Source organism: Limulus polyphemus, unplaced genomic scaffold (assembly GCF_000517525.1).
Source record: "Limulus polyphemus unplaced genomic scaffold, Limulus_polyphemus-2.1.2 Scaffold115, whole genome shotgun sequence".
Taxonomy (NCBI): domain Eukaryota; kingdom Metazoa; phylum Arthropoda; class Merostomata; order Xiphosura; family Limulidae; genus Limulus; species Limulus polyphemus.
In genome coordinates, this window is record NW_013665725.1 from 943233 (window position 1) to 964831 (window position 21599).

At 30.8% G+C, this 21599-nt stretch overlaps 1 protein-coding gene across 4 annotated transcripts in view; it reads left to right on the forward strand.

The window, feature by feature from the left end:
• Nucleotides 1-21599, forward strand: part of LOC106471852 (afadin-like) — a 128012-nt gene that overhangs the window by 36321 nt on the left and 70092 nt on the right. For all 4 annotated transcript variants that reach the window (XM_022401280.1, XM_013932479.2, XM_022401282.1 and 1 more), the window contains exons 5-14: nt 2314-2479; nt 3060-3347; nt 9945-10100; nt 11014-11120; nt 14431-14631; nt 15464-15513; nt 18556-18809; nt 19003-19208; nt 20208-20448; nt 20949-21214. In XM_022401280.1, the coding sequence (XP_022256988.1) occupies nt 2314-2479; nt 3060-3347; nt 9945-10100; nt 11014-11120; nt 14431-14631; nt 15464-15513; nt 18556-18809; nt 19003-19208; nt 20208-20448; nt 20949-21214 (1935 nt within the window). The remainder of the gene's footprint in view (nt 1-2313; nt 2480-3059; nt 3348-9944; nt 10101-11013; nt 11121-14430; nt 14632-15463; nt 15514-18555; nt 18810-19002; nt 19209-20207; nt 20449-20948; nt 21215-21599) is intronic.

Sequence of the window (21599 nt, forward strand, 5' to 3'; positions counted from 1 at the left end):
AAATACGTTACTAAAATAACTTAAATGTTTTTGTAATTGGTTTTTGTGAGATATCAATTTTGTTTTTGACTTGTTTTGAACGTTCACTTGTTTATATCCACATACAGTGTGTTTTTCACTTTACACAACATATACAGTGAATAATACAAGATAAAAAGTGAAGACTTTTGGTTTAAGAAACATAATTTTGGAACTGTTTGACTAAAATTATAGGTTTTAGTTACGGTTCGTGTCATTATAGAACCAAAGTATTATTTTAGTTGCAAATATTACAGATTTATATGCAGTTAATGAAATTTGTCTTCTTACTTCATAAAATGTGTTTTTAGTAAAAAAAAATAAAATAATTTTCTGGGAATAATATTTCAATTTACATTTTTAACACTATTTTAGATGTGCTCTGGAAATTGTAGAATCAGAAATGTTTGGTGTGAATATTTGTTAAATGTACATGTAATCTAAATACTCCAGTTAAACAATTCTAGTCTTTACTCTGGTCTGTTTGCCTTAAAATTTCTCTCTATAATTACACATTTTTACATTCTTAAAATTATTTTTTTTTTGTTATTTTTTGATAAAAAAAATGCTTGCATTTATTTGAAACATTTTTCATCATATCAGTTCACTGTTTCAACCATTTATATGTAAGTTTTAGTCAGTAGCACAATTTACATATTAAGAAAAGTATCATAAAATTACAATTCCATAGTGTTTAAAATATCGGGATACTTCCTTTTGATACATCGTAGCAAATTCTGTGTTTTATGACAGTAGTAGGCTGTAATTTATTTAGTCGCAGTGTTTAAGTATTTGAAAGTTTTATTTTATGCTGAGCCCTTTAGGAATAATTAAGGATTTCATTAGAAAATGTTAATGCATTAAATATTTTAATTCTCTTTGAAAATTAGTTTTTAATTATTTGGTTGACTTGAATTACTATTGACTTTATAAATCTTAATTTAACAAAATGGCTAATTAGGTAATGAAATTTTAATTAGGATTTATAAAGTACAATAACACAACCCCTTTTTTTTAGCTTACCGTGTATACTTTATGTAGTTGTGCTTCAGTGCTCGTGTTTTTGAAATATTTGCTAATGACTATAATTATTTGGGAAAGAATGTTCAGTTGTAATACTTTCAAAGTCTCTCTTGTACAGTAATTGCATTAGTATAGAACATTAGAGCTAACATTAAGAAGTCAGTTTGTTAATGTTATGTTATTACAGATAAGTGGCATATATTACATGTTTACTGTTCAAACTGATTATGTTTGTTTCTAGCTGTAACTGCCACATTAGTCATTCTTTATCAACTCTAATAACCACTCGAGTCACCTCTAAGTGTTAGCTTTACAGATGTGAGGAAGAAAACCATGAAAGAAAAATGTCGTCAAATAATTAACCTATCAAAGGCATTTTGACTCATCTTCCGTCAAAGCTTTTCTAAATTATCATGAGATCAGTGTGTAGCTAGACGATGTGTTGACTTTAAATTTTCTTACTTCCCTACAAGTTCTTACAAGTATAATGTTGGTTCTCACTTGTAGTGCAAGTTTGATGTTTGTTTCTAAAAAAGCTTTGGAGTTGTTAAAACAAAATATTTTAGATATATTTTTTTTTGGTGATATGAGTATCATACTGAGAAAAATCTTATTTGAGTTGCTGTCTTGTCTGAATGTACTTTTTTTCGAATGCTCAAAGATTAACTTTATTTTAGTTGTTGTTGGTAAAATGTTTGTGTAAACCTTTGTACAGTGGTTGTACACGTGAATGCTGTGTATAGATTTATACTTGGTCCAGTTATTGACATGTTATTTTTAGATTAACTTTTGATGAAGCTATTGTAAGTTAATGCTTGGATAAAACATTGGCAGAATTATTGTAAGCTTCAGGTGTAAATAGTCTTTTAGAGGAAACACTTTAATTGCAGTGCTTTGATTAACCTTTCTTAAAATTATTAAATGTTAATACTTAGACAAATCTGTGCTGGGATGTAAGAAGTGTAATGCATAATTGTTTTGGTTCTAGTAATGAATGATTTTCTTGGCCTGGATGTGGGTAACATTTTAAGAACCAATACTGCACTCCACTGGTCAGGAAGTGTTTGGAAGAGGAAAAAACAAAGCATTTTAGTAATGATTAGAATGTGGATTAAAGTAAATGTTATATACTCTTGGTTTTTGGCCATGGAAAAGGTTTAGCCACTGAAGATTATGTTTTTCAGAGTTTAATTTCTTATAGTATAAACATAGTCTTCTCAAAGAAACTATTTCACTTCACAAAAGTTGTTTTGCATTATTTTCTCAATCCAGGGGGATGAAGAAAACAAAGATGGTATTGCTGAAAGACTCTACTCGGAACTCCCAGAGACAAGTTTTACTCGTTCTATATCTAACCCTGAAGCGGTCATGAGGCGGAAACGTCAACAGAAACTAGAGAAGAAACTGCAACTGTTTGGACAGACGGGTGCTGATGCTGGTAAGATTTTAGCACTTGCTTATTTTTAATTGCAAGAAAGATGTAGTTCATTTTTAATTTGCTTGTGTAAACAATAGTTTTTGGTAAAAGAACTGAAAGAGTAATAAATTCATTTTGTGTCAATTCCAGTTTAGGAAGGGATTGAATGTGAAAGATGATTTCCCATTTGCAGATAACAGTCAGCATATGTTTTACACACACACACACACACACACACACACACAAACAAACAAACAAACAACAAAACACGTATGTGCCTAATTTAATGTACTTTGTTTTAAGGGATCTCAAAATGTTAACAGGTATGCCTAAAAGTTCAGTCATTTATGAGAGTGATAAAACTAGTAATAAAATTCTCAGTTAACAGTATTTAGGTTTACATTAGTAATAAGCAAGCAATATATTTATAAAAGTTTGATTAAATTATTTTAGAAAATTCAAGATAATGTAAAATTATATTATAAGGATTACTTTCTTAACTGCACTGATTAAAGTTTTTACAGGAACGGTTTTGATAGGAACGGTCTTTTTGATAAGAATTAACACACTAAGTTTCTGATCTTGTTCAATTTGTGTTTAGGTGGTACTCTTAAGATCTATGGAGAATCTCTCAACAAGGATGTGCCTTACAAGACTTTACTCTTGTCCACTAATGATACAGCTAGTAATGTTGTAAAAGAAGTTTTGGAAAAGTATGGCAGAGAAAAAGAAGATCCACTTCAGTATTGTTTGGTACAAGTAATCATTCCTACAGTAAGTAATGACAATCTTCAAGACTATCATTCCCATTCGCCTAGTCCCAGGGAATACATTCTAGATGATGATGACTGTCCCTTGATCATTGACAGACAGTTTAACACTAAGAAAGGTATGAAATATGCACTCTTCATTTTTTGTTTTCTCATGGTTTTCGATAACTTTTTTATTCTAATTGGAAATAAGTTAGACTAAATATGAGTTGATGCATTCATTTGTGGATAATACTTAGTATGTTGATGAAATTTCCACTTTGAACGTGCTGTGTTGATATATGTAGAAAGAACAAATAGGGCAATTTTATCAGCTTCTTGATTTTGATATTACTGATTCTCAGAAAGTAGTGTTAACAGACTTCATTAGTGCTTAAATGGCTTAAAATGTTTAAACTACAAACAAAGTATAAAATAATAGAAGGGAGACGATAGTTGCTTTATAGGTCATTCTGTGAACTGGTGATATACATGACTTGTGTGAGAAAACATGGTAGTAGGGTAGAAAAACTGGAACAGAGTAGAAATGATAATTCTTAATAAACAGACACCATTTCTATCTGAACATAAAGTGAGGTTCACAAACCAAAATAGACTTTTATCAGTATTAATCCCCTATGTAATTTCTTTTGAAATGGCTGGAATTAGAATCAACGCTTTTGGTGGGAGAATCACCCATCATTGATTGATTCTCTTGATTACTCAAGAATATACTTGTATAGTATCGACAATTCTGGAGTCAGAATAATCCCACTTTTAGTAAAACACTGGTGGCTTTGGTGGTTCTGCATAGTATGCTGGGCTTGAATTTTTGTTATTTCTAAACATTGTTTTTCTGCTTACTTTATCTACTGAAAGTCTAATGGTCTCAGCATGATTTTGTTGAGAATTTGTTTAAACTGCTACCATAACCATAAGCTGTCCACACGGTGGCCCATACCTCCATTTTTTTTCTTCTATAAGTCACTCGACAACCAAGTTTGTAGCACTTTTGACAAATGTCAGTAAAAGTCGTGTTCCCTTTAATTTGCATGAACTGGATCAGCATTGACTGGGTGGGACAGTGACATTTTTATTTGGCATTTACATAGCACCTAATAATTAAAAGGTTTGTTTTCTTGTCAGTACTCTCATATGTTTAGTGCTTGTAGAAATGTATGTATTTCTCTGTGATGATATGCATATGTAAAATAGGACTTAGAAGTGCCAGGCAGTATTATAATAAATACAAAAGTGTATGAGGTGAATGGTTTTCGTAAACTAATGTAAAACCCAAAGGGCATTACTTTGATCATGAAGAGGGACATCAATTATATTTTGTAGTTGAATAGTACACGTAATTGTATCTTGATGTAATTTGCGACCTAATTGTTTTTATTTTCCTTAAAGGTTATTGTGATATCCTCTGTTTTACTACAGATAAATTTATCTTTCAGACTATATCTTATCCATATTGAGAGTCTGAGAATGTTTTCAAATTTTTATCACAAATTAGATTGTAGTCTGCAGTGTGTGTGTGTGTATACGTCATAACATTTGATAATTGTCATAGCTTTCATACAACAACCTGCACATATGTTCTTATAAAAATATCTGAAATTATCAGTCTGTACAGGGTGGCTTTCTTATTTTTGTTGTTATCATTCATAGTCACATGTCTTATTGTTAGTATACTCTGAACTTGAAAAAGGTAAACTTTGTTTGATAGTTAACTATTATGAGTAGTGAAATAATAAAGGTTTGTGATAGTTAACTAACCTTGGGTGTGTGTGTGTGTGTGTGTGGTTGAAGTTTGTTAGAGAGGTATTTGCCTGTTTTTGAACTTGTGCTTAACTGTTTCGAAGTTAGTAACCTTTGGTTTTAGCTTAAGAAAAATACCATTATCAAAAGACAGGAAGCTATGAGGTTAATGTTTCTAACTATTTGTGATGACCTAAACATACAAGACACTTGATATATCAGTTGCATATAAAGATTAAACTCAGATTTGATGTTCTGCTAAACCTATGCATTTAATATTTTATCTTTTTTTTTGGAAGCTTAAGAGCATAATTTGGATTTTTAAATTAACATTGAATTTATGCTTTTATTTTAAAACTTAAAAGCTTAATGCACTAGTAAGCCTGAAAATAGTTACTGAAAAGATCATCACCTAAAACATTTATAATATAAAATCCTGTTTTACCTGTCTTTTCAATCTGTCTTTTTTTTTGGGGGGGGGGTCTTAAACAACATATGCTATATTAAGGATTGCACAATATTATATCAAGTGATATTAAGTGATGCAAAGTAGAGATGGTCAATTATCTATGAGCATCAATTACATCAAGTAGCATCATATAAAGTAATCAGTTAATAAAAATTACAATTAAATTGATTAATACCACAAAAAGAATCAAATTAATGTTTCAGTTATTAGTGTTTTCAATTGTTCCAGCTATCCAAGAAATCAAAATATTGCAATAATGATTTCTCATTAATATTTGTGATTAATTCAGTTTCTTGGCTTAATCAATTATTATCAGAACTCATGAAAATAATCAAGTAATTGAATTTAGTGTTTCTGATTATTACTGTATTACTTTGACTATCGAAGTCTGATGAGAATAATGAATTAGTTAAATGTAATCAATTAATGAGCAAGAAAATTTATTGACTAACAAATCCCACTAACTGCTCAGCACTTACATGCACAGTAACTAATAAAAAAAGTGAATTGTCGAAGCCAAGATGCATAGCTTTAGACAAATTAATTGTGAAATGATCATTTGAGAAACAAGTGAAGTTTTGTATGTCATAGCCTATGTACTGTTGATATTGATTAGTTAATAGCCAAAAAGTATGTCATAGCCTGTGTACTGTTGATATTGATTACTTAATAGCCAAAAAGTATGTCATAGCCTGTGTACTGTTGATATTGATTAGTTAATAGCCAAAAAGTATGTCATAGCTTGTGTACTGTTGATATTGATTAGTTAATAGCCAAAAAGTATGTCATAGTTTGTGTACCGTTGATATTGATTAGTTAATAGCCAAAAAGTATGTCATAGTTTGTGTACCGTTGATATTGATTAGTTAATAGCCAAAAAGTATGTCATAGCTTGTGTACCACTGATATTGATTAGTTAATGGCCAAAAATTTAGTTTTAAGTTTCTCATTATTTAAAACCAGAAATAGCATTATTTATGACAGTGTTTAAACCTTTATAAACATACAGTGCCGGAAATAATAATAGAAATGTATAGATGATGCACAAACAGGAGTCTCAGAAAACAATAAGTATACAAGTAAATGGTCACTTTACTATTAATAAAAAAACATTGTTGCAGAAAATACAAAAGAAAAGTAAATAAGTTGTATAATGCATTATTAGTATTTTGTATTTGCTTTAAGCAGAGCATTTACATTGTTGTTATGTGACCAGAAGTTTTTCAACTTTTAATTGTGAAACATTGTTCTAAGTCTCCAGTAGTACTCCCCACAATTCAACCAAGTTGTCTGGTTGTTTTGACATTCTCAGTTTCCATATTGGCTCATACAGCCATAGGTACCAAATTGTCTTTTTCTTGGGGGCAGTGTAATTGACATTTAATAAGTTTATTATGCCTACACATCATGTACATTTCCAGAGCTGTGGGATGAGAGCATGTACTTGTGTCTATACACATAGTCTTATGATATTCACATCAGGACTTTGTGCAGGCTAAGCTATGGTTCAGAGTATACATTGACATGTTATGCCTTCCAGGTATTGTTTAACCACATTGTATGAGATTGTCCATTGGACATGTCTTATTTTTGAATTCATAACATCAGCATTCAAAGTGCCATCAATTTTGTGATTGTCATCAAGCATTCAGGGTACCATCAATTTTGTGATTGTCATCAGCACCATTGGCTGAGTTGCAATCCACACTTGTTTTGTTCCCCCAAGTTGTTTCACTGTTAGTGCTGTTTGTTGTCAGTGATACTGTTCTCCTCTCGGCCACTAAGCAAACTTCAGTTTATTATTGTCAAACAATTTTAAATTTCTATTAATCTATAAAATGAGCACCCTCTTCCTACATTGCTTATCCAATTGTTTGAAGTCAGATTTCTATTTTGGCTTATTGGTTTTATTTTTTCTTCTGGTTTTTGAGCAGCTACACATCTATTGAGACCACTTCATGTTAATGTTTTACTTGCTATTCTGAAGGTAATACTAGCATACCACGAGTTACATAACTTTTTAAGAGTTGTTGCCAACAGTACTAATTTCATTCATCCTCTTCAGATATTATGTACAGCTTCTATTGAAACATGAAATTTTGTCATAATCTGACAAATGTAGTTGTTTTCACCAGCACATATTTTTTTTTTATATACGTTTGTCTTGTGGCATTCCTGCCCTAGAACCCATGAGTTCAATCCCACACTAATGCTGGGAATAGTATGACTGCTTATATCTTTATAGGCTTTATTCTCTTGTATGGCACTGTCTGATTTGTTAGATGATAACCACTCACAGTTTAAACTATTAACATGTAACTACTCTAGTACTGTTCATTTTCATACATAAAAGAAAGAGAACTATCTCATAACATTTGAATGTTACACCCATTTTATTCACTGTTTCCTTAATTATTTCTTATACTGTATGTTGGAAAATTATCTTAGGTTTCATAAGCTAACTTCAGTGTGCTACTGTATTTCACCAAGCTTTATAATTATTAGAAAATTGTACTCATCATATGTAAAGCTGTGTTAGTATTGGAATATGATAATAGATTAATTGTTGGGCTTATTAATTGATTACATTCAGACATCTTATTCTCTAATTTATGAATTGTGATGGTAAAGAATATATAAATTTTCATAGAAAATGCTCATACAGTTTTTTACAAAATTAAAAAAAAGTTCTCACCAAAGGTAAAAACATCAATAATAATAATATTATAGCGCCATCTCTTGGGTTGAAAATATATTTAAGTTGTTTTTGACATAGGGTCACTAGTGTTAATTATGTCATATATTCTCCCCATTTAACCTGTAATTGTATTAATTTTTTTTTATATTCAAAGAACCTGTTGTAAATATAATAATTAATGTGTAAGAAATAAATATGATAAACAAAATTAACATAAAATCCCAACTCGACTGGGATTTGAACTTGAGCGTCTACATGATAGCAAAGTGTCATAATCATTGTGACACCCAGTCTCCGTAATTGAATGTTAACAAATTATTCAAATCCCTAATTTAAACTACTGTGTTGTTATTTTTTTAAATATAATATTGTATTATCGTGCTCTGAATATGATGAGCTTAATAATTAAAAAAAGTCATAAAAAATCTCCACTCGACTGGAAGTTGAACTTGAGAATTCTGTTTGAGACAAACCACTGAACCAATCTGAACATAACCAACACACAGAGAGTGTCACAAACAGATTGACTTTTATGTATATAAATGAGACTTGAATAGTTGGAATGAGCAAATATACTAATTATTGGAAATACTAATCATTTAAGCTGAACAACCTCGAGTTAAGTGAAAATAATAATGAGAAGTCATACAAGCAATATTTTGATTATGTGGATGATTTGTATAATCGAAAACACTAATTCTGGTTAGTTGATTATTTTTGTGACATTAATTAGTTTAGTTATAATTTCAATTAATTGATTATTTTATGTAATACTAATCAATGTAATCAATGCTCATAGATAATTGATTATGTTGATTAATCAAGTTAATCAGCTATACATATACATCTTGTTAATTGTAGTTACCTCTAGGCAACCGGAAGTCTTGAACTTGTTTATTCAAAAACTTAAGAACACTTTGATATAAAACTGTTATTAAAATTAATGTTTGAAATAAAACAGTCAATCGGCCTGTCATGGTTTTTAACCATGTTTTTAGATCACAATGTCCTGAGTTCCCTAAATAAGTTGTAGTGCCTAACTTTTTGAGTTTGTTATTCTTTATGTGAGTACTAGAAGTTAAAAACTTTGTGTTACTGTTCTCCACAAGGAATCTAAAGCATGCTTTTCATTTTTACTATTTTTTCGTGTTCACAACAATACTAATAATACTACAAAAATTTAATTGAAAAGTACGCTATTATTGCTAAGTTTGGGAAAACCTTTGTTATCATGAATGGTTTCTACATTAATCAATTATAATTGATAAAATTTCTTGAGTGAGATTTATATTTGCTGTTTTAAAAGTTTTCCAGAAAATTTGATATGTCAACAAAAGTTTTAGTGTAACCTTTCATAAATGGAACATCAAGTTTCCCTTTATAAGCATACATATATATATGGCTCTGTAATCTTGTGTCTCGTGTTCTTTGTTGAAAGGGAAGTTTACAGACACATGGAATATGTCATACTGAACCTTTTTTTTATAGTTTTTCTTAATTACTGTTATTTCAGTTTTTTGTGTACATGATTTAGTGTACATATGTAATAATCTGAAAGAAGAAACTAAATATATTACATGGTATTTTGGCAGCAGATTCTTAAACCATTTTCATGCAAATACTGACATTTGTTTTCTTTGCTCCTTAAGTAAAGTTTAAGATCTTGCATTCTTCATATAAAATATGTAAAATTTAGTGTACTAAAGGATAGAAAATGTGTGTATTATCCTTGAACTTGTATGCATAAATTTGTTTCACCCCTCCCCTTTAAAGATTTGTTTTAATAATTTATTTACATTTTTTCCCAAGGTTCTCTTTCATTTCATATTAAACGAAGACCAGCAGATTATCAGCCTAGGAAGAGAAAAAAGAAACAAAAACATTCTAAAGACAATTCAGACACTTCCTCTTATAAGTATGAGGACTCTTTAGGACGAATGCCTTACCTCTTAGAACTTAATCCAGGTGAATTTTTAATTTTGTATTTGAATGACCAACAACTGTCATATTTATTAATTTCATTTATAAATGAAAATGTATTTAAATTAATATTGTATTCTCTCTTGTTATTCCTTATCTTGTTTCAAAACGTTTCTTCTTGTTAAAGTAGTTTGACTAGTAAGTAATAAATGTGCTGCCATCTAGGTTTAAACAATAGTACAGTTTTTATGTATACAAGATTAGGAAACTAGTTCACCTCTTTTGTTGTAACTGAACTGTTATTTAATAACTAATTAAGTATAATGATAACAAAGAGAATAGATGTTATAGTTTTCTTGGTCTTGAAAAATCTGGTTGAAGAACAATATTTTTGAATGGATTCTCGGGAGAGAGAGAGAGCTAAGTACAAATTATTTTTATCAAGAAAACTCATCAACTTTTGTTATTAATAGTCTTATATTAATATTATAATAATATTAGCTAGTCTTTGGGAAAAGTGTTATCTAATTTTGATTTATTGTAGAATTTCTAAAAGTTTCTCTCTGGGCATTATATATATATTGTTTCTCTGTATGCTTTAACCCATTGACTGCTGATTCACCCTATAGTGTACCGTCTGCCTTCAGCAGTTGAATGCGAGTGTGCTGTATACAGTATATGGCTCACAAAAAATTACTCTCGTTTAGAGCAGCTGCAGTCAAAGGGTTAAATATAGTTGCATTTTTCAATTCAGTTCTTGATGACCACTCATTGTGGAAACAACTTTTTGGAATAAATGCTTTTTTTTTTTAACAGAGAAAGAATAACTGTAAAGACTTCATGGCTTTTATTTGCTGGTATTGTATCAAAACCAAAATATAAATACAACCAACAGTTTTTGAAAATTGCCAATACGTATTCAAAGAAAGATCAAACAAACATTTGTTTTTCTCAATAGACGGCAGTGAAATTTTACATGGAAGTCCAAAAAAACATCGTCTCTTCCTGAATGTCACAGAGGTTGGGAGTGAAAGATCAAGTTCTACAGGTGGACAGTATTTACAGGTAGGACAGTAATTTCCAGCAATGTCTGCATAATTATATCAGTACTGAAGTACAATTCTTAAGAATATCAAAAACCATACAGCATAGTTCAGATTAATAAGACAAAAGTTTAAAACAGATTTAATTATTCAGTGGTTGCACGTAGGGAGTAGTATCACTATCAAACCTCATAGCTTAGATTAACAACATTTTGATTGATTATTTATATATATTGGCCTGATTATAGGGTGATATTTAATATAAAGCAACCCCCATTTTCAGAAAGTACGTGAAAGAAAAAAAATTGAGTGTCATAATTTCCTTTTTTTTTGTTAGGTCCACAAAATGCCTTTCTTGTAGAATGTGCATTAACTCTCTCTCTCCATATGGGCTCAGTCAATTTGACCAACCACATGACCTCTTTGTACTTGTTTAAAGTCTTTATAGAGTTGAAACTACTAACTTTTAATGTAGTCTGTATATCTTCAAAATAAATCTAAATTACCCTCTTTTTTTTCTTTCTAGAATGACTTCAAATTGTAACATGAAACTACATTCGTTTATCCCAAGTAGCTTTAAACTCGTAATGGTATACATCTATTTCTAATTAAATTTTATTGTTTTATTGCACTTTGAACTGTGTTTAACTACTATTCATGCCATTATAAGTTGTAACTCACTTCGGAATGTGCAGCTAAGGTTACGCTCTCAAATTACGTTACCCATGAGCTGCTCGCATGCATGCCTTATGAAACTTTTTTTTTTACCTAATCTAACCTTAAGTAACCTAAAGAGATCCCTATTTTTACATTTTAATTACTTTTATAATAACAAATAAAGAATAAACATGAAAAACCAGAAATAAAGTACTTACCCATGTCGTCATCTTTTTTGCTGTTGATTGTAGATGTCACTTAACCCTACTTTGTTTATACTAATGGTAGTAATGAACAAAATAATTTTTATTTAATTAAATAATGCACTAAAGAACATAGAATAATAACGTGCAAAAAGCAGACAATTTCCTCTAATTATCACAGTTTTTCTGGCTTTCTAACTAACATAAACAAAAAGTAGATTAGTAAAATTTTAAATGTAAGCCACTAAAACCTTGTGACTTGCACAGTAAATGATGCATGGGCAGATAGAGTTAAGGAGTTAAGTCTTTTGTTTACATCAATGCCTCACATTATTTTCAGTTACACCAAATTTTCTAGCAGTGATACAATTTTGTTTTATCTGTCTCATGCACTAACATAATTTTAAGATTTGCATCCATCATAATTCTTTGTTAATTTGACACTTTCTTGTTCCCTGTCTTTCAAATGTGGTCACTCATTCTTGCACAAGGGTTGATCACTAAAATGAAACTCACAGACAACAATTATTATAAAATGTAAAATGAACACAGTCAAAACAATAATGTACCAACAAAATCAATACTATAACTGAACAGTCTGCAGGTGGATTAGCTGCAAGAATTAGCAATAACCTTGAGCGAACATCTGGCACACATGCATAGACAAATGCTATCTGGACATTCAGGAATGGGACAGGTTAGAGTAAGGGGAAGGGGAGTGCGGTCAGCCTCGATTATAAGGTGACTATGAATATTACCGCCTAATTATTAATCAAAAACATAACCTTATAATTGGGCCAATAGCTATTTTTAGTAGTCTTTGAAGGCCATTTAGAAGATTGTATTTTGTTTCACAGGATTTGTAGAACTGGAGTTTCGTGTACGGTTCTTCTACAGACTAATATCTTTAGAAAGAGTTTCAAACTCAGAAGAAAATGTTTGAGCTGTGACATTTACAAATAGATTAATTCTTTCTCTGTGGGTACTCTTTTTCTGCTCATGTCACAACTGTTTACAGAGTTACATTCAAAATTTAAACTACATTGATATCAGTGAATGTGAGTAAAACTTGGCATCAAAACAGAGTTAATAAATCATTCTTTAATATCATATATAAGTTTTAAGTTGTTAATTGTATAAGGAAATATTTTAAAAAATCCTCAATATCACCCAAGTATGAGAATTGTGATATTTACTCTCTTGATTTCCCCTTTTCTCTAATTATTTACAATCCCTCCCAGAAGTACAGAATTTAATATGGTTATTACTCAAATAAAGCAGTTTTTATAGTCTTCAATCTTATTTGTTTATGGAGCCATAAACTAGAAAATCACATCAGTCTTGCCACACCCACCTCTCACGTTCTCTTTTTCATGAATTGTCATTACTTCTCTCTGATGTTTTATACTATATTATTTATAACCAATACAAAGCCAAAGTTTTAATCTATGAAATTATCATTATATTATTTTGTTTTCTGCTCAGAGAATTGTTTATTTTGCTTCTAGTTCAAACTTTACTCCCATGGGAAATACATCCACTAGCTTAGCTGAATTTTTAATGGCTCTTATCACATAGTTAGAAAGCTAGAAAAAGTATGATAGTTATAGAACATTGTCTGTTTTTTACATGTTGTTTTTGTGTTTTTATGTGCATTATTTAATTAAATAAAAATTAAACAATAAATTTAAATATAAATAAATGTATATTGTTATAAACTTTAAGCTATTTAAGATATACAATTGTAATTCCATGTTACAATTTGCACTCATTATAGAAAGAAAAAAAAAGATTAACTTGGATTTATTTCATAACTTTTTATGGTGTTAATGAGGTTGGCCAAATTGAGCTATCCCTTATAGAGTTAGGGTAGAGAAAATAACAAATAAATATAAAGTTTTTGTTAAAAAAAATGTTTAATATTTATTCATGAGGTTTTAGAGATTATACAAATGAAATTTGACAATTTTCAGATGATGAAAAGTATTTTTAATCTTAACATAAAAGTCACTGTGTACTTGCAGTCAACACTTTTGAGTGAGTTTGACTATATTCACAGAGAAATTTTTAGTAAAAATACTTTGTTAAAAATTCTGATTTTTGTGTACAAAAGACTTGTAATGTTTATTGAAAGCTTGTCAGATTTTGTGAAGATTAATCTCATGGTTACTTTGGTGGTTACATGTTAGGTGCAATGACTTAGCCTATATGGAAAGCGTTAGCTTGTTGATAGGGGTTTCTTATATTTATCTAAAAATTTGCCTAATGTCTCTTGTGTGTTTCTTATACTGTAATGGCTATGAAGAAGTCTTATTATAGACCAATATTAGTACAGAAACATACTAGTTTATCTTTCTTGTATTACTGAGAAAAATGCTGAATGCTGTAATCCACCATTGTTTATTAATTTTGTGATTATGCATTTTTTTAACTTTTGTTTTTTAATAAGTTATATTGGGACTTTCTGTATAGCTTTTTGGTCCAAGTGTTCATCCCCGACATTGTGTTATAGCACACACTGAAGGTATTGTCACTGTTACACCTACTAGTCGAGATGCTGAAACATACGTAAATGGAATACGAATTTTTGAGACCACTATTCTTCAACATGGGATGGTTGTCCGATTCGGCAAAATGCATACTTTCTGCTTTATTGATCCAACACAAGAACAGGTAAGAAATACAGCTGAACTTCTTATAGTTTTTTGTACAGTTGACTGTTTCAGTATGTTAAAGTAGAGGAACTTTCAGTTCATTAAGAACAGTACTGCTTGAAATATAAACTCAGTATTTAATTTAAAAGAAATCTAAACAATATTAACAATTTGTTAATGGGAGAGCTGGCAAGTTTTAGAGAAATAATTTAAAGTGTTTCTTTGTCTCAAAATCATACTTCTAACAACTGGCTATAGTTTTTAACCCATTGACTGTGGCTGTTCCGAACATGCGCGAAATGTTTGTATGCTGTACATTGGATACGGCACACTTGCATTCAACTGCTGGAGGAGGACCATACCCTATACAACAAATCAATAGTCAGTGGGTTAAAGATATGTAGGTCCAACTGGGATTAACAGTTCCAGTGATGGATATTCATGATGTTTTATAAGTACATCATGTGGAATTTCAGTTTCTTACTTGGATCATAAATAAGCATTTTTTTTACAGCTATTATATTGCCTTGTATTTCTGCCAGATTGTGTAGTAATATCAGAACTTAGGGTTGTCGAAAAGGTACACTAAAAACATTGCCCAAGAATTTCAATGTGATTTCATAATGTAATAATGTTACATAATTAAAATGAATAAAAGTAAAAACTTATAGAATATGTGCATCTTGAAGCTTTGACCCTGTGATGTGAAAATTGTCACAGTTTGTCTGAATTAAATCAGAAACATATAGTACACAAGCTGATCATGAGATGAAACTATATTCTTCATTTGTTTAAGTATGGTTTATATTTTTGTTATTACTGTTATAAAGTTCAATTTTTTGTTTTTATAGAAACACATTTCATCTCCTGATCCTAAGCAGTCAGTTGAATATTCTGAAAGGTAAAGAGATTTCAGTCTTTAATATATTCTTCATGTCAATTATGTGACTACTAGCAGATGTCTGTTGAAACAGTTTAATGTTAATTTTCCTAAAAATAGTGATGAATAAATATAAAATGTGCAGTCAGCCCAATCCCTGGGATCAGAGTGTATATGCAATATGATTGCCTAGTGGGCTGTTTACAACTGTCTTTTGTCATTTCATATGTTATTTCAGTAAGGAAAATTGCTTTCCATTTGTTTTTAAGCAAAGGAAACTGAATATAAAGCAACGTTAGCAAACATCTTTGGTTTTCGATGCAATAGGGGCATGCAGCACAATAGAGCACTCAGGTGTGCTAAGGAGATGCAGGGATTTTTTTTTCTGCTGTATTTCACTGTTCTTTGTCATTTTACTGAATGTAAGAAATGACTGCTACCGAAGTGAGTGCTGTTTGATAATTGTCATTTCTATAAGAATTATCAAAGGGGAGACATTCAATTCAAATCACTTTATTCGACATGATAGAATAAAATCTTGCATGTGTATAATACCAAAATGAAAAAGCCCAAACAACAACAAATATATACTCAAACATCTTCCTCTCTTTTTCTGTTCTTGCTTCTATCTTTGAGATATTTCAATCAGTCAGTGGAAGAAGTCCTGTTTTTTTATTTATGTGTGTGTGTGTGTGTGTGAAAGTCCCTCACAAAATGAAAACTTTTTTTTTCTCAAATTTCTCATTCAGCACACATGAAGACTAACAAATTGATGTTTATAGTGATATGCAATTTTAGGAATTTTGATATATAGTTTTTTCGTATGATTAACTGTTTAGGAGTAACAGAGCATGACAGACAGATAGACATTTGGCTATTACATATATATAGATTACTGTATTTGGAGTAGACTGTACAACATTTATACTCACTAGAATTGCCTCCTGTAATCTGTAAATTCTTGCATAGTAAAATCTTTCTTAGATAAGACAGAAGAAATATTTTTTTATTGATATTCATTAAAATATAGGTAAGAAATTACAAAAACTAATAACAATTTATTATTTATTTTACTCAACTGAGCATTATCTACATTTTCTTGATTAAAGCATTTATACAGGGGTTTAGGGTGAGTTGTGGTTTTCTCAGGTGAAATGATTTACATTCAAGTGTCAAATAGATCTGCTTAATAACAGGAGTATCAAGCAGGAAATTTGTGAAGTAATTTGAATTTAAAAACTGACTGAGTTTTAAGGACTGAGAAATAACTAGACTGGACTCATGTTGAGAAGTGTAAAACAAGCTATTATAACACACAGCAAAAAGAAAATATGGTGCTTGTACTTGCTTAGATAATAAGACTGTTGTCTCTGCTTGATTGGTTAGGAGATTCATCAGCTTTTTTTCTTTTTTTTGACCACAAAGTATGAAAGCTTCTGATTTTACAGGAAACCTCAGTTCTTTTCTTTGCAATGTCATCACCATGTTACTGGTTGTTCCTTCACAGCAGTTATTGGCTGGAACACATTTATTTATTATCCACACACCCAGTAATGCACATTGCAGTTGTTAATCCTTTCTTGCACTAATATGCAAATCTGTTTCAACATTCCCGTGGGCAGAGTAGATACTGTCAGCTATCAAGAACAACAGAGATACAAAGGAACAAGGAAAAAAACAATTTGAGGAGATTTTTGGGCCATTTGTTTATGCTAAAGTTGTGTAGAAACAGACATGTTCATTTAATTAATAAAGGTGGAGGAAAAAAAACTTATGATATGCTTGCATATCACAACTCCATACCTGGTAGCACACCACAAAATTAGCCGCATCCATGATGAGGAAAAAAAAATAAGCGTTGGTTCAGGCACTTAGTGAGGTACCTGTAAGCTGGAGAGTTGTAAGGTGTTTAAAATAAAATATGAAGCTCTTCTTAACTTAAGATATGTTCAGTTAAAATTAGTATTCTGATTTTCTAAATCGTTCAAGAAAATATTTTGTGGCAAAAGAAGAGACAAAAGTATTAAGATAAAAGAGAACACCTTTAAAATCTTACAAAAAAAAAACATTTTATACTTCCTGAAAACTGTCAAAAATGGAAATTCAGTTTTACACACTGTAAATATTATTTACTAATTAATTGCAGTTAAAAAATGCATTTTTTACAAAATGGTAATATATTGTCATGAATGTAGAATCTTAAAACATTGTACCTGTTAAAACAACTCTTTGATATCAGGTTAATATATCTCTCTTATCTTGTGACTGCTTATCAAATCGATGTCTTAGAAATAAAATGTTTTGGTGTGATAAGAAGCTTTCCCATTGGCCAAAATTATGGATAGAATACTACCTCACTCGGTTATTATTTTGAGAAATATGAATGTGTCTAGTATTGACAAGAAATAGTTTTCATAATTGAAGCAGTTAACTAGGGAAATTGGAAATATTCTATCACAGCATCCAAGCCACAAAACAGTTGTAGAAACTGCCATTAACATATTGTAAGTGCACCCTGCTGTGAACTGTTGATGCTATATTCCTGTTTAGATCATTTTATATGAAAATCCTCTGATGCTAAAGTACATTTTTGACTTGAAGTAATTAATCTTTGTTTCCCTTTCAATATATGATGCTTCTAATCTGAAGAACTGTTAAAAACTTATAAAATATAAACTTTTGTGTTCATTTTAATCATAACTTCTGGAAATTTTTAGGCTTATAATGTATTTATTTTTAAGAATGACCCTAAATGAAAATTTATAGATAACTGAGAATAAATAGTCTGTATGATTTTATGGTATTATTAAAAATGTTTTTACATGGAGATTAATCATTCTTCTTGTACTTAGGTTATACCTATCAGAGTAGTGTATTGTGCTTTTACCTTGTATACATGTTTTTGTATATCTAGCAGCATACTGATTTAGACCTAAAACAGTCTACTCACTGTATGATTAAGCTCCATTAGAACTATTTACATTTTTTTTTACATTATGATCGAACACTACTTTAAACTTTGCTCTCTTACTGTATACATTGTTTGAATATATATATTTTTAGGACTATTAAAAGAGATGATCAACTCTCAGGGCATCAGGTGGGGGGTTATGAAACAACATTTGATGCAGAAGGCAATGTAGAAACAATCTCTACTCACTCTAAAGATGATCGTATATCAAGAAAATCTGATGATGCTCATTCTCATCGCTCATTTGGACGGGAGAGCAGTCTGGGTCGAGGAAGTTATGATAGGCATGACCAACGTAGAGGGAACGATCCAATACTGCCAGCTGTATTAGAATTCTGGGAAGACAGTCAGTCACTTTGATTTGTATTACTTGTGGTGATTTAAAATATACTAATATTTCATATAAAGCAAATGGTTAATTTTAAGTTACTTATTTTCACAGAATAGTGTGTCTGAATTTTGGTATTTAATCTTGTACAGAAAGGTTTATTGTATGTTTTATAAATGTGAAATATACAAAACTGTTTTATATTTACTAGCTGAAGATGCTTTTCTGGGTGCTATCACCACACAACTCGACCAGACTCGTGTGCAATTTAAGTTGGCACCCACTTATACACTCTACATGGCTGCTCGTTACCGAGCTTCTACTTTCTTCCGCCCAGAATGTAAGCCGGAAGATCGAGCTATGCGACTTACTTTTGTAATGAATAAAGTATCTAAGATGATCCATCAAGTCATTCAGGTGGGGTTATATTCTCAGTTGGTTAATAGAGTTTGTATTAAAAGTAGGTGAATGCTGTGATTGTTTGTTTTTTCTATCTTCTGACTCAAAGTTTAAAAGTACATGTCATTTTAGAGAAGTATTTTTGTAAGTGAATCCAGCATTTCCAAGGAATCATAATTACAATCACTTCTGCCATATTTTGTTTCCTGGATTGCTTTATCCACTGTTATAACATTTTGTGTCCTTTTGTGTAAGACTGGTCTAGAGAATAGCTTTTCTAGAATTTTTTATGTCCAGTGTTATGGGATGAAAACACACAAATGTAATATTTTTTTTAAGCTGGTGCTGTAATTCTACTGTTAAAATTAGTGTACTTTTGAAAGTATTCTTTTAGTTATGGAAAAATTTGTTTATTGCATTCAGTATAATTTACAGCTCTTTTTAACAGATATGTGAGTGTTTTTCTTTGTGTGTTTCTCCTTATGTCATTTAAATATAGACCAACAGTTGTTGTGGTGCGTGTGCCTTTTCTAAGCTGGCAATGCATGATTATGATTAATTATGTTTTTCCATTATACATAACATTTGTTGTTGTATCAAATGGCTTAAATAACTGGTGTTCTGACAACTACTTTATTTGTTGTGTTCCTTCCAGCCCGATGAGCTCTGTACTGTCAGAAATGGTTATAACAGACATAGTGTGGTTGCAGTACTATTATGCTCTCTTCTTCTTCTTGAAAACTCTTAAGGGGTTGAATGAAGAATGTAATGTTCAAAATATAATAAGCATAATACTAATGTCTTATGACAAGTACAATTAGATATTGAGCAGTTGCATTAAACGTGAAATGATTAACATTAGATTTTAGTAACAGTAATTGTCTTTAATAAAAGAAACATTTTCAGTATAAAGTTCATTCCAGAATCAAAGTTTGATGAGAACCATTTATTCACTTGATCAAACACCCTTTAGACTGTATGAATGATCTTAGCTAACATATGGTTGGCTTTTCTTAGGATCGCTACCGAGATACTGCTTCTCTTGCCTTTTGGCTGGCCAATGGCTCGGAACTTCTTCACTTCCTGAAACAGGATCGTCACCTCAGTGCCTACACTCTTGATCCTCAAGATATGCTAGCTGAAAGTGTGCAGCTGGCATTTCGTAGCTTGGTCACTTGCCTGCAAGCAGAGCTGCACTCGGCTATGCCAGTATTTATAGAGGACCAGGAGGATGGTAATGAAGAGGATGGAACAACGGGTAACTATCTTTTATTACATTATAACCATGTACAAATTTTAATTCATTTTTTTTTATGTATTGAGGCTAATGTATGTTAAGTACTTTTTTTAAATTTTAGCTATTAATATTTATGTAGTTACAGATTTTGTGGAAGTAAGTAGATTTTAACCTCAAAAATAGATTATTCATATCTGATATGAGAGGAAGTACTTTTTGTGTTGTTTTAAATGATATATAATGTTAAAAGTTTCATTTTTACAGCAGCGGAAAACTGTATAATCGGTTATTCAGTTGAAATTGTTTTTCTGCAATAAGTTATAATCGTAGGAAGCACATTAGAAATACTTTTAACAGTATTTTCTAAAAACTAACTGAAGTTATTCTCTTTGGTATGTTTAATTTAGAATTAAAAAAGTAGCTCTAACTGAATGTTTTACTCTTTTCCTCAGTATGTATTTATATTATTTTGAAGGTATTCTCTAAGATGTTAGATACAGTGAAAAAATTCTTTATTATAGGTGAAATTCTGGCTGTTTTGTCCAATGCTATGTCATTGCTTCGAAGATGCAGGGTGAATGCCGCTCTTACAATCCAGCTCTTCTCACAACTTTTTCATTTTATTAACATGTGGCTGTTCAACAAGTTAGTGTCTAGAACATATCATTTGCTTTGCACACGAGCGTGGGGAATCCGGCTCAAGAGAAGGCTTTCCAGAGTAGAAGCCTGGGCTGAGAAGCAAGGACTTGAGTTGGCTGCTGATTGTCACCTCAATAGGATTGTTCAGGTAATGGAGCTCAGCTTTTATATTTTGTACAATTGTTTATGGGCTGCTGTGCACCTGCTTAGCTATGATTAGCAGCCCTCTTTTATCCTAAGATACTTGGAAATAAAAATGTAATTGACCTGATAAAGATATTTAACTTTATTGTATGTTGTCAGACAAAAACAAAATTTAAAAAAATGAACCTAATTATAACAGACATGCATTGGAATCATGAGAATTAAGCAACCTTTCTATTGTGTGGATGTAGTCTGTAGCAGGGGCATAGCATTAACATTGTATGAGAGTGCAAGTACACCACCTACTTTAAAAAACTCTAAGCCATACACACCCAGTTCATTTGAATATATTTTAAGTGAAGGATAATCTCAGATCTCATTTTAGAGCA